Source organism: Anabas testudineus, chromosome 8 (assembly GCF_900324465.2).
Source record: "Anabas testudineus chromosome 8, fAnaTes1.2, whole genome shotgun sequence".
Lineage (NCBI taxonomy): Eukaryota > Metazoa > Chordata > Actinopteri > Anabantiformes > Anabantidae > Anabas > Anabas testudineus.
In genome coordinates, this window is record NC_046617.1 from 15,166,395 (window position 1) to 15,180,294 (window position 13,900).

The window sequence follows — 13,900 nt, forward strand, 5'->3', positions numbered from 1 at the left end:
GATACTGGAGAAGAATTCGTTATCCAGTGCAGATCTTCTGAACCAGGCCAAGAATACCTGGAGGTGATGAAAGGTCTCAACGAGGATGTCTTAGTTTATTCCAAAAAGAATAAATCAGAAGAAGATACCATTTCAAAAGACTTCACGAACAGACTTCAGGTCCATGGAAAGTTTCCCAACATCAGTATCCTCATCAAAAACCTGATCTCTGAAGACACTGGACCGTACTGGTGTGTGTACAAAATGTCAGACAAATCTGTAAAAACGAAAGGCAGAGGGTCTTTGCTCCTGGTAGTGAAAGGTAAGCCTCTTCATTTTATTCAGTTTGCCATAAGACATGGATCCTACAAATCCACATCATTGTTCCTCCACTGGACACAGTTTACTTCTGAATATCAATTAAAAAGTTTAGAGAAGTGCATTGGATGCATTTAAACTACTGATGGAGCTTATTGTAATGTGACATAAAATAGCACACCACTAACTTTAACAGGAAGTAAAGCATTTGATTAAAATATTGCTGCAAACTATCTGATACATGCTAAACTTGCACTCACTTGATTCACGATGTTCACTTGTTTATCACTGTTTCTGACTCCAATAGACAAAGACAGTTACATAAGTGCATACTGCATTGGTGTAACATGTAAAATCTTTGAATCTTTTATGTCAACAAATTTTGACAAGCACACAAGCAATAGGCATAAGTATGTATATACAGTATAATATAATATATATGATATATTTCCAATACCACAAACATAAAGGTGTGAAAATGAACAACTTTTTGGTAATAACTAACCCTGTACTTTAATGCAATTTTTAGGAGATGGCAAAAAAACTGTGGGGTGTAACCCATCAAAAGAGAATATGGTCCTGATGTTTGTTGTGATCGCTACCGCTGTAGTCCTCAGCATTATCATGGGCGTCCTCATATGGCTCATAAAGGTACTGTGTGTGCGCTACTAGAGTCTCAAGTCCTCCTGTTCCTTCTGCACTTACCAGTAGTATGAGAAGCAGAATTTGAACTCTGTGCTAATATCCATACATGCAGTTTGCAGTTTTTTTTACTGAATTTCAATGAACCTTACATGCATTAAATCATGCAATTATTATGCAAACCAAATCTCATATCATATGCCTCCCTACTACTCCCTAGTAGCAGTCACAACATTGCACTGAATAATGATAATATTACTTATGTAATGTATGAAAACCCCACATTTAACACGCTGATGATATCTGTCACCAGACCAAGACTGCGTACACCACGAGGAAGGAAGGTGTTTATGAGGAAATGAGTGGAACACTCAGACGCTGAAGAGATCGGTCTGCAAGTAGCCAGCTCCACAAATGCTGTAACACAGACTTACAAGTAAAGCAATTCAGCATGTTCTCCCATATACTCTGGCATCTCTCAGGACTTATACATGTCTGTGTGTCAGTGAGAGGCAGCTAAGACAACAATGTGCATGAATTGCAAAATGCTCACAACCTGCTCAATCTTCTCCAGGAATAAACTGTAACTGTGAAATTACAGTAGCTGGTACAATATAAATACTCAGACATACTAGTTCCTCTGCATAAGGATAACATGCAACAACAACAACAACAACAACAACAACAACAACAAAACATTGGTCCTACCCCTTCTGCCAACTCAACATTTTTGACCTACTTTTATTTAGGTAAATGTGCTGACGCTGTTTCACTGCACTGTAAGCTCTCTAAAATGTGCCAGCCAATGAAAATGCCTTTAATGCACCTGATGCTTTACAGAGGCCTGAATCAGTCAAATGTTATATTTTCTATGTATGTGCTGTGTGACCTCAGAGAAATATTGCATTATATTAAACATTATTATTAAATGTTGCATATTAAATCAGAAAAACTTTAGTTGATTTGTTTCATTGTTACTTCAGATACAATATCTCATGCTATGTGTTTATATTGTTATTGTAGTCACAAATTGCAATTAAAGAGGTGGTATTATGTCATTTTTTGACTCGTTTGTTTGACTATGTGTATTTTAAACGTATCAGTAACATTGTGTTTAGATTTCTCTAAATCCATCTGCTGTCATCTACATCTGCAACAGCCCAGATTTCTCTCCATCTTGCAGAAAGATATTGTGATAGCTATTAACATAAAATTGTTTTATTCATTACCATCTAGTCTGATTGACTAGAAGTGTTACCTCCATGCTCACCACCAGCCAATGTGAACACAACTATAATGCATACTGCTGTGCCAGCTGCTGGATCACTCAGAACATCACTCATAAAACTGGAGCATGAATACTAAATGTGAAGAGCACTTGCTGTTAACGGGAAGTTTCAACATCATGTCAGTCTCCAAATAAAGTAACAGTTTTTTTCAAATGTAGTTGGAGGTAACTAGCTTAGCTTTAGCACAGATATACTGTATTCCTAGGAAGCTATCTAAGAAAGAAATCTTATTTACCAGTGAGTGTAGATTGCAAACAGATAAGAGCTGTGTGGGGCTGAGAACAGAACAAAGTAAAGTAGCAGAGCGTGGCTGCAGCTGCAGGTGTGTGTGTGTATGACCCTGTTTACACTTGTTTTTCAAATACACATTGGGCAATCAGATCACAAGTAGACAGTACTAAAATTAAACAACCACAAACACTGATGGCTGTTTACACATAGATGCTACAGGAAAACATGTCACAGTGGTTGTATTGGTGAGACCGTGACTTCATCCTGGTCCACAGGGAGACTGCGCATACAGTAGCAAACCCTCGAGCATGTTGAAGGTCCAACTGTACCAGATAGATACGAATAGATTTTTGGTAAAAAAAATAATGATAAATTTGATCAAGTGCAAAACCACATTCTAATACTTGCTGTTGCGGATTTAGTTTTCTTTTGACACTTTTTACTTTTGTCTGCCAGTTACATTTAAGGCTGATATATATACAGCAACTTTACTTTGTCTCAGCTGCACAAGCACTGAGAGGCTAATGTACGACCCATTTCCTGTGCAATGCACAGCTCTTCTTTGTTATTAAATGATGAATGTTTAGTCTTTTGTTGTAATGAAACTGAAACTATGCATCCTCTGCTACTATTTGTGCTATAAATACTGTATGTCAAACCATGATAATGGCTGATCTTGTCTCATGTCTTATGGAGGGTTGAAAACAACCTACTGGTTTCTTTCAGTATGAGCTGAAAGTCAGGCCGTTCTTAAGACTCTACTAGTCTCACATTAATGTGTGTCTAAGGTGCCTGCCTGCAGTTATCTCCTTGACCACACGTGACACCTTCACATTAGTCACACATTAGCAATAACTTGGGTGGTGTAGGTGAAAAGATGCATTTCCTACTGAAGAGATCTGAAGGGAACCTTGTATGACAGTCACTGTTACCATGTCTGCAGCTGGGCGAAGACTCACAATCATCCTTTATCTCGCCTGCATACCTCTCAGTGCTTCAGGTAAGGATAATATATGCATATAGCTTTGCAGTCATTAAAATGAGACATGGTTAAAAAAAAAAAAGCTTTTATCAAATGTAAAGTGAGATAAAATTAACACTGCAACTAAAATCTTTATGTCTAGAGCTCAGTGAAGTGCTATGGAGAGATATTGGAGGAGCTGTCACTATCCACTGCAGATCTTCTGAATCAGACCCAAAGGAGCTAAATGTAAAGAAGGGTCTCAGTAAAGATTTCCTGAAAGTTGACAAGTCAAACACAGTTACCATGACCAAAGGTTTAACACACAGACTTCATGTAAATGCAACATTCCCTGATGTGGACATCCTCATCCAAAACCTGAATATGGACGACACAGGACTGTACTGGTGTCTGTACAGAAAGGGAGACCAGAGATCAGCTATAACAGAAAATACAAATTATTCCCTCCTGGTGGTAAAAGGTAAGCCTCATCATTTTATTTCCACAAAACAAATGGACCCCACAAATAAATGTTATTGTTCGAACACTGGATACAGTTTTCTTCCCAATTAAATTAATGATTGATCCAACAGGTTTATAGAAGCTCAACAGGTGCTTGGGGTCATTTAACAGTGGATTGTGGTTTGTGGTTTTATATACCGTACTGCTCCAAACTGTCGAACACATGCAAAACTTATGCTCATATGCTTTCATCCACTTCATGACCGCATACTGTATATATCACAGTGCCTAGAAAAACTATTTTGCATATTTGTCACATAAATTAATCAGATCATCAAACTAATTTAGATATTATACAAAGATAACCCAAGTAAATACAAAATGCAGCTCAACAGCTACCCAAAAATGTGGGACTCTATGTGGAAAAAGTAATTACCCCCTAAACCTATTAAGTAGTCATGCCACCCTTAGTGGCAACAACAGCGGTCAAGTGTTTGCCATAACTAGCAATTTGTTTTTCACATTGCTGTAGATGAATTTTTATAGTATTTAGAGGTGGACTGACTGCAGTGTGTGATCATTGTCCTGCTGCGTAACCCAAGTGTGCTTGTCACAAACTGATTATCAGACAATCTCCTTCAGGATTTTCTGGTAGAGAGCACAACAATTTAGAATATTTACCCAAGAGTAGTGAGGATAATCAAAATGTTTTTTTGCAATTGTGAGACAAGCTTCTGTTTTTTGGTCAGCAGTGGCTTTCGCCTTGGAACTTTACCAAGGATGCCATTTTTTCCCAGTCTCTGGGTAAAAATGGTTTGCTGGAGTCTCAAAGCTGCAGTCCCAGCCTCAGAACTGACTTTGTAACCAAGTCCTGACTGATATATGTCAATTACTTTTTTCTCATTTGTTTTTGAATGTTGTTAGGTCACAGCATGATGTGTTACTTTGTGAGATTTTTAAGCGTGTTTTTCTGTCAGCTTGACAGCTTCTATTGAAGTGGCTTCTTTGTTCAACAGGTCTGGCAGTAATCGGGCCTGGGTGTGGTAGGTGAAAGTTTACTCAGTTTTCAAAAAAATTTTGTTATTACCAGTTCATTCATGATTTTGCAAGGTGTGGGGGTTTCCCATAATAAATGAAATGAGATCTTAATCATTTAAGTGTGACAAATATGCAAAAAACAAAAAAATCTGGAAGGTAGCAAATACTTTTTCACAGCCCTGTACCTTATAATGTTCTACTCCCCTCTACACAGAGTTTTTTTACAACATATTTCTTGGTTCATGAATTCACAAATGTTTCCTTATCCGTGCAAAACAAAAGCAAAAACAACAAAACAAACAAACACCAGCAGAGTTAAAATTATTTTGCATTTTCATTCTGATCACGTCAGGTGTGTTTTTATTGTAATCTAAAGACTATTCCATAAATGACATACCCCTGCTTTAGTATCAGTAGTAATGATTTGTAATGTTTTAAAGCACTATAGTATTGGGGAATTGTAAAGTACCAAATACCAAAATGGAAAATATTTTAAGCTAACTGACAAAAAAATCCTTCCAAATTCAATGAACTAACAGAGACACAAAGAACATTAGTGCAAGAAGTAAAAAGAAAAACACATTAAACATTTCCAGCTTTGCATTAATAACCACAACTGTTGTCTAAGTTTTCCATTTCTACACCAAATACGTTTTGAAGGAAACATAACATAAAGCAAACAACACGACTGTGACTGGATCATGCTTTCTATTAACATGATGAGAAAATATAATGTCATGTGATTTCTAGAGGCGGCACCTGGATGGTTGGACATATCGAAAGAGAATCTGGTCCTGATGCTTGTTATAATCTCTGTTGCTGTGCTCCTCAGCATCATGATGGGTGTCCTCATGTGGCTCATCAAGGTATGAACTCTAATGATGGTGATCATTTACTCAATTTTGTTTACTATCCTAGTTTAACTTTTGTGTTCTCTGTGTTGCTATTGTCCTCAACAGTACTAACAGAAACAGACTCTGTCCATATGGTGTAGTATATGTACCTAATAAACCCATATCTAACATCTTGCCAACAATATCTGTTGTTACCAGACCAAGACGGCATACACTGCAGTGAAGCCAAGAGGTGACCCCAATAATGTTTATGAGATCATGACAGGAAGATGCACTGAGGGTGTCCGCTTGCAAGTAAACAACATGCGATAAATTCTGTACCAGCAGGGTAGAAGTATTGTATAGTATTGTACAGAACCAACTCAGTATGTTCTCCAATATGCATTTAATCAGGCCTTGTTTCTGTCAGTGTGTAACTGTGTAAAAAGATCATAACCTGATGCTAATTTTGCTGCACCCATGGACCTGCTACAAAGAGTTTAAAAACTCAGACATACTTATTTTTTCTGCCACTAGATGTGGCCCTGCACCCTCTGCTAGCACAAAACCTTTGACCTACTTTTATCTTGTGTAAATGTACTTAGCCTGTATCTCTGCTGCACAAGTTCTAAAGATATTTCAGCCACTGAGAACACATTAACTTAAGATTAACGTACATTTTTACACAAGCCTATGAATAATAGCCTAATGTTTATGTTAATTCATGTATGAGTTGTGTGTGTATACCTGAATCAGTTTCTCTGTTCATATGCTTTTGTTACAGTGATGCTTTGGATACAGTATTTCATGCTACATGTTTATATTATTCTTGCAGTCCTTATTTCAGATTAAATCTACCAGTTTCATGGTATTGCAAATAGTGTAAGCTGTCTGTCTGGATTTAATGATTTATTCTCACTAACAGGAAGATCACATGCTCCTGCCAGTAATAATAAGAATAACAGTCTTTCTTATCAGTAAAAAAATGTGAATGCGAAGCTTCTAACATCTTTGATTCATATGAAAACTACATAGTCAGCGTCGGGATGTTTTCTGCTCCCTGGTAAAGCTGATACTCTTACTACGTTTAAGCAACATCACACTGTGAAGTTGCCCAAGTTAGACTGACTTTATGTATAATGCATAAGAATCATAAGAATATGATTAAACAAATTTATGTTAAAAGGTATGAGCTGATGAAGTTTTATCAAAAATCTAAAAAGACAATTCTAAAATCATGTGAAGTGGGATAATTATTTGAACACTTTCTTTTAACATCTCTTCACTGTAATTCTGTTTTTTTCCCCACAGTCTAATTTGTTTCTATGCAGGTTTCTAATGCTGCCACAATAAGAAGTGAAACTTTTTATTATCTGCTGACACTGCATTTGCGTTCTAAACATATCGAGCTATGATGCCCTAACAGCTAAATATTCATCGTCACTTCAAGTGTGAACTTGGAGTCGGGCTATTTTTTACGGATCTACCAAACTCACACTGCTGTTTGTCTAAGCTGTCTATCTTGTTACTCAGTCATTTTCTGAACCACATCAGACGCCTTTATGTAGGTCACGCGTTAGTAATCAGAGTGAAAACACATACATTTCCTACTGAGGAATCAGAACTCAAGTGAACCTTGTGTGACAGTCACTGTCACTGTCACCATGTCTGCTGTCTGGTTAGAACTTGCAGCCATCCTTTGTCTCTCCTGCACAGTCATGAGGGCTCTAGGTAAGACTGATTACATGTACAATGACAAAGAATGAAACTAATATGTTTTATTACATGTAAATAGTAAAAATTATGTTTGTTTATGCAGAGAGTGAAGTGGTTTGGAAAGATATTGGAGAAGACATCACTATCCGGTGCAAATGTTCTGAACCAGACCAAGACTACATAGAGCTGAAGAAAGGTCTCAGTAAGGAGGCACAAGTTTTGGTCATAGAGAAAAAGTCAGGAAAACGTACTATTCTAAACAACTTCCAAGGTAGACTTCAGGTCAATGGAGAACTCCACAATATAGACATCCTCATCAAAAACCTGACGAGTAACGATACAGGACCGTACTGGTGTATGTACAAAAAGGCAGACAAGACAACCTATAAATCCATTATCACAGAAGGCAAAGGATCTGTTCTCCTGGTGATAAACGGTAAGCCTCATTATTTTATTAATTTTATCACAAATTGACCTCATCCCTATGTGGGCACAGTTTTCTTTCAGAATATCAATTCAACAAGTTGAATAGTACAAAGGTGACAGGTATAAAATAATACAGGCAATAACAGAAAAGCCTTTGATTTCAAATATTGCTGCAAAATAGCAAAATCACCTAAGCAAAAGACAAACCCCCAAAAACAGTGTGGTAGAGAGGTAAAAGAAAAGTAAGAAGAAAACATTAAATCTAACTTGTTGTGTTTAAAATAATCTTACAATATGTAAAATGAATGTGGGAGCCAAAACATTAGAAACACCTCAACACATTATGTGTTCCTGTAATAGTGGAGTGATACCAAACACATTAACAATAAATAACATTTAGTAGAGTAATTGAATACATATAGAATAATAGAATAATCATTAAAAAGTTATGTTTGTATTAGAGCTGCTGTATTGGATTGCATTGAATGTACAACTCAAATCAGAAGTGTTGTTTTGTGCCGTTGATGTTGGTTGATTGGTGTTCCTGAATCCTGAATTTCCTTCTCTTAACCCCACATATCCTCCATCAACAAGCATCATTTCCTCATTTTACTTTAAAAATTTTAATAACGTGTGTTGTTGTTTCTAGATAAAGTCCATGAGGTCCTTGAACTCCAGTGTAAAACAGGAGACAAGGACAATCTGGTCATGGTGTCTGTTGTGATCTGTGCCGCTGTGCTCCTCAGCATCATCATGGGTGTCCTCATATGGCTCATCAAGGTATTGTGTGTGTGTTTGTCTGTTTTTGTGTGTCTGCTCTTAATTGATTACATTTTGTCTTCTGGTTTGAATCACAATTTGATATTTACCATTTTTTAAATCCAACGTCCAAATAACAGAAACAACAGCAGCACAAATCGCTTTCACACACACCTCTCTAACCATAACCTCTCTATTGTTGTGTGTTGTGAACAGACCAAGACTGCCAATACTGCAGTGAAGCCAAGACGCGTCCCTAACAATGACATTTATGAGGACATGCGTGGAGCACTCAGAGGCTGAGGATGTTTTCCTGCAAGAAACTAACCACCTTGAAACTAACTAACTAACCTATAAACTCAGCACCATTGAGGTGACAGTAATGCACGTGATGCAATATAGCAGCTTGTTAAATTCTCCAACAATTTCTGACATCTTTTCAGACCTTGTATGTGCTGTGTCAGTAAAAGACAGGAAAGATAATAAGGTGCAGGATTCCAGCTCCATGTCAGGTGTTAGAGTTTGTGGATGGCACTGTTGGGAATCTTTTAATTCCCTTTATTATGTAAATATGTCTTATTCTAATTCAATAATTTCATATGATTTTGTACAAAGTGTATACCAATCCTTTTTTTATTTGATATATAAAACTAAAGATGTGGTACATTTGAATGTTCTTAAGGGTTTTTAATTTGAAGTTTACATAAATAAAAATCTATTTTTTTGTACTTTTATATCTTATTTTCTTGAAAATGATCAAATTTAATATTTAATTACTTCATATAAAAAAAGAAAACAGTGGTCACTGCAACAACTGGTAAAGTTAAAGCTTAAGTTATTATTACATTGTGGTTCAGATCTTCACACAGCTTTACCCACCAGACGTGCCACATCAAATCAATTCATTGGTCACTTTGGTTTCTGAAGTATGTTCTTAAACCTGCCATGCTGCTTTTACTAAAATTAGAATTTGACTAATTTTACTAGAATTTTATTAAATCTAAAGTGAATGTGTTTTTTACAGCATTTTGATTAAACAACAATAGTTTCTGATTTTTTACTGTTAAAAAATACCAAACATCCAATTACTGGAAACAACTCAAAAACGTGTAAGTCATGGCAGGTCACATCAAAACTCAGCACAGAGAAACACCCTATGAGTCAACATTTAAATGTCAGACATTAAAATCTCCTCTGACAACAGCATACAAATGAGACAGTTGTTTACTTGTGTGGTAGGTCTGTGTGGTCGCAAGCTGACTTCTCTTTTCCTTCAAGAGCACCAAAGATTGCGCCCAGTATGTAAGTGTGAAATGTGTGTTTGTGCGTGTTTGTGGGGTAAGAGTCAGTGAGCAGCGATGCGAGTTTGCAGTTGCTTGGTGTGTATGTGTGTATGTGTATACAGCCATTGCTTAGAGCGACTTGGAAGGAAGTCCATTGAGGTATGGGAAACTGTGCTTTGACGGAAACTGAGACCCCTCTTACAAGAAAACAGTTCAAGTTTACAGCCAAGAAGCAAAGAACATCAACTGTACATCAAAACGCCGCAGTTACCCTGACTTAAGGCTGTTTTTTAACTCAGCAAAGGTTCCATTTCATCCACCCACTTAACTCAAACAAAGGTCTGCACCACTGCAGAAACACCTCATTGTGCAACTGCAGCAGATTCTACGTGTTAAAACATGAAACAGGAAATACCAAATGATAAGGTGCATCTGAACCTGTAGTATAAAAACACTGCATAAAAGTGTAAGAGATATTGATCTGACACACTTTTAAATAGCCAATAGGAGCAGTGATGTGTGTTTATAAAACCAGAGGATGTACTATTTTTATTTTGAAGACACATGTGCACAGTCTTCACTAACATAGTTCCTGGGAGGTCTCTCAGGTTTGATAATCCACAGGTGTTGTTGACAGGGTTATAGAAATAAAACAGTATTACTCACTCCTCATGTTGTTTTTGAACTGTTACAGAATTTGTCAAACAGTTTTCTGTAAGAGCAGGCAAGCGGAAACTCTGACATTAGCAAGGTGCTTTTAGAAGCGTGCTATATGTAGGTGTTCAGAGAGTTGACAAAGTGTCAACACGCTCTGATAAGGGTTTTCCACATAAGTCTTGAAATCTTTTAAAACCATTCTTATTACATATACTGGTTACTTTGGAAAGTATTCACACCCAGTCACTTTTCACACATTTTTCTCTTCTGCACCTTTGATTTTAAATGGAATAAGCCGTTTTTTAGAGTTAATGTTAGCGTCATTAGACCAGAGAGTCATTTAAATGCTAATTTCTAACCACACCAGGGCTCCACTACAAAACCCAAAGAGACATGATGGTTTCAAATCTCCTTTCATTATTATTGAGGGTGCTCTGCTCCATCTTTAAACCTGAACAAACTCTGCCTTGATCTATTTTTTCCCCACAAAATGTTCCTTGGACTCTTTATTACATGCATGATTTTCTTATATGACCAGGTTTGTGCCTTACTTAACTATGTCACTCATTAATACGTTTTAGACACACATACAAAAAATAGTAGCTAGGATGCCCCTGTCCGCTGTCTGTCTTGCAACAGCACACTGTGAAGTGTGAATACTTTTATACAAAAATATGTTTGACTGCTGGGTAAGATTTGTTCTGTTTTTTTCAATTCCTTATTCTGAGGTGAAGTGACACTTTTCTGTTCTTGTCAAAGCCACACTGTCAGTCACGTGAGAGCAAAAGGATGTGGTTCTGGTCTTACATGTAATATCACAGGTCAGAAACCTTTTGACAAAACTTTAATTCTTTAAAGTTAATTATTTTCCAATACCACCGATGGAAGAAGAAATACTATCATTTACTTATTAAAAGTAGTAATACTCAAGTTTAGAAACACTAGTAGTACATACTGCTGCGTAGCTGGTAAATATCCAGCAATGAATTAAGTCTAATGACTGTACTACATTTTGTATTAATCTGATTCTGAAAACTATAATAACTATAGTCATCACATAAATGTAGTGGAGTAAAAGAACAATATTTGTAGTGAAGCCAAAGTAGTGTTTTGGAGTTTAGGGCTTCACTGTGGAAATAATCCCTCTTGCTTGCATTGCCTGACATGTGAGTGCTGCTGATCCTCACATCTAACAAACATTAACAACTTTGTGTCTGTGTTAGTTTTTACAAACATGATGGAGACAAGTACAGTATGATGAAAGTATCAATGAAATCAGGAAGATTTCCCACTTTATTGGATAATTTAAAATCCATGTGGGTTTGTGATGCCACACATGCACCACATGCGTTACCTCCTACAACTCTTGAACTAATCTAAAGTGTATGTTTGTTTACAGTGTTTTATGAATGGAGTTAAAAAACCATAGAGGGACAGATAATTTAGCAGTTGTACACTGTGAGATGCTGCCACTTATATACATCTGGTGCACAGAAACATTAAACCTCCGAATCGGCGGTTGTGGCACATTATCTAGTTCCTGCAGAGGGGCATGATGAGGTTTGTGGCTGGTGAACAGGTGTTATACTGTGATCCCCAGAATCTATTTGAAGCATTATAGAGCACAAAAGACACTGAAACTGTCAAAGTTTAGTCGTGTCACTGCGAGGACATCATTTCAAGTGAACTTATAATTATAAGGTTCTAATTTAGGTTTATGGGTTCAGGTTCAGATTTTACTACAAATCTTTACTGTTACTGTTGATGCTTATCAAACCATTCATTGTAGGTGGAGGTTGTACATATGGTTCAACAAATGTGATCGGTAAAAACCACAGTTGCATTCATGCTTGTCCACACGGGGGGTTCAGTGAGCCCGAGCCTCTCACAGTGAGAAACGAACAGTCAACCTCTCTCTGCTACACCACAGACACATATTTATCTGGATTCTGAAAACAGAGGTGACTCATTGGACTCTTTTTTGTGCCACGTCCCTTGTAAGCCACTGTATTAAAGAAGAAGCAACATGTTTTTTTGCTGACACAACTTCTGCTGTTTTAGTATAAATACCAGCTAATGGACAACTAATGAGGGGTAGAACGTTCTGTACAGATGAAAGCACTGAGTCACTTAGCTGACTTCATTACGTTGCCACTCTTATGCAACATTTTAACACTCCTGTACCTTTAGCTCTCTCCTACATGTCAAAGACTTTTTTTAAAGGTTATTTTTAGCGTTTATTTTCTAGTACACTTGCAATATTGGAGATAGAGAGAGCGATGATATGCAACAAAGGCCCACGAGTCAGACATGCACAACAAATGTTGTGGTTTTTTGACATTCACAGTAACCATATAGCCACCAGTGAGCCCCGGACTCAATGACTTTTAAGTTTTTGCAGCTGCTGAAGCTGCAAACCTATATCTTAGACTGATAAAGCCAACTCAGCCTCTTGCTTGTTTTTCTAGGCCAGTCTGCCCACTGTCGCTAAACACTGCGTGACACACCAGCAAATACATTTCCTTACTGTATGAAGTTCATACGATGTTCTCATTCATGTTAATGTTTTAATGAGGGAATCATTTGTCAGCTAGTTAAATGTTAATGCTTAACTTCAGTCTATGCCCACTGATTTCCCAAACAATTATGGGATGTTAGCTTTCTGAATTAACCTCACCTGCACATTCTTTAAAATAACTTTGTGTGTATTATTATTTCATTTACTCTGCCTGAATGAATTGTTTAAGGATAGAAGATGAGACAAAAAGCTGCTTTTGAGTTCTTGAGCAAAGAGATTCATCTACAGAAAACCAGACATCAGCCACAAGAGGTCTCTGCAGCTCAGAAATGCATCTCTTTGTGGCAGGATGTGAACATGAAGCAGGTTACCACAGTTTGACATGTGGAATTTGAAAAGGTTAAAGGGCATTGTCACAGCTACAGCCTATATTTTATAAAGGCGGACTAACTCCTCCCAACTGCAGGGTTTACACTACTAACAAATTGTTCTTCCACCCCCCCCTACCAAGCACACACACACACACACACACACCCAGAAGCTTGCCCACACAGTACACATCTAGGTGATAGCACTATTACATATTATATCTTTCATGAGCACATCCCAGCGACCTATATGAAGATTACTGAGATGTCCGTGTATACATTTGTCCCCTTAAAACAACAAATCAGTTGCAAATATCATTCCCACATATTCGTCTTTATCCCAGTTGTGAGCTTTGAGTTGTAAAAGCCCCCACAGTTACAGTTAACCACTCCCGCTGCTGGACTGGGCGTGCGTCAGGA

The 13,900-nt window shown here is 37.3% G+C and overlaps 2 protein-coding genes across 3 annotated transcripts; both read left to right on the top strand.

The window, feature by feature from the left end:
- The first annotated feature begins 3,073 nt into the window (after positions 1-3,073).
- LOC113169295 lies at positions 3,074-6,859 on the top strand. Of its 2 annotated transcripts, XM_026370649.1 has the most exons (5): positions 3,074-3,459; positions 3,584-3,901; positions 4,899-4,925; positions 5,671-5,786; positions 5,973-6,859. In XM_026370649.1, exons 1-5 carry the CDS (start codon positions 3,375-3,377, stop codon positions 6,084-6,086), a joined length of 660 nt encoding a protein of 219 aa, XP_026226434.1. In that variant the 5' UTR covers positions 3,074-3,374; the 3' UTR covers positions 6,087-6,859. The 2 variants fall into 2 exon arrangements, with proteins under 2 accessions (XP_026226434.1, XP_026226517.1); XM_026370732.1 differs by lacking the exon at positions 4,899-4,925 and having other exon boundaries at positions 3,078-3,459; positions 5,973-6,858.
- Positions 6,860-7,205: 346 nt separating this feature from the next.
- Positions 7,206-9,382, top strand: LOC113169422. Its single transcript, XM_026370851.2, has 4 exons — positions 7,206-7,484; positions 7,573-7,905; positions 8,545-8,675; positions 8,871-9,382. The coding sequence occupies exons 1-4, from the start codon at positions 7,418-7,420 to the stop codon at positions 8,955-8,957; spliced, it is 618 nt and encodes a 205-aa protein (XP_026226636.1). The 5' UTR covers positions 7,206-7,417; the 3' UTR covers positions 8,958-9,382.
- The last annotated feature ends 4,518 nt before the right edge of the window (positions 9,383-13,900 follow it).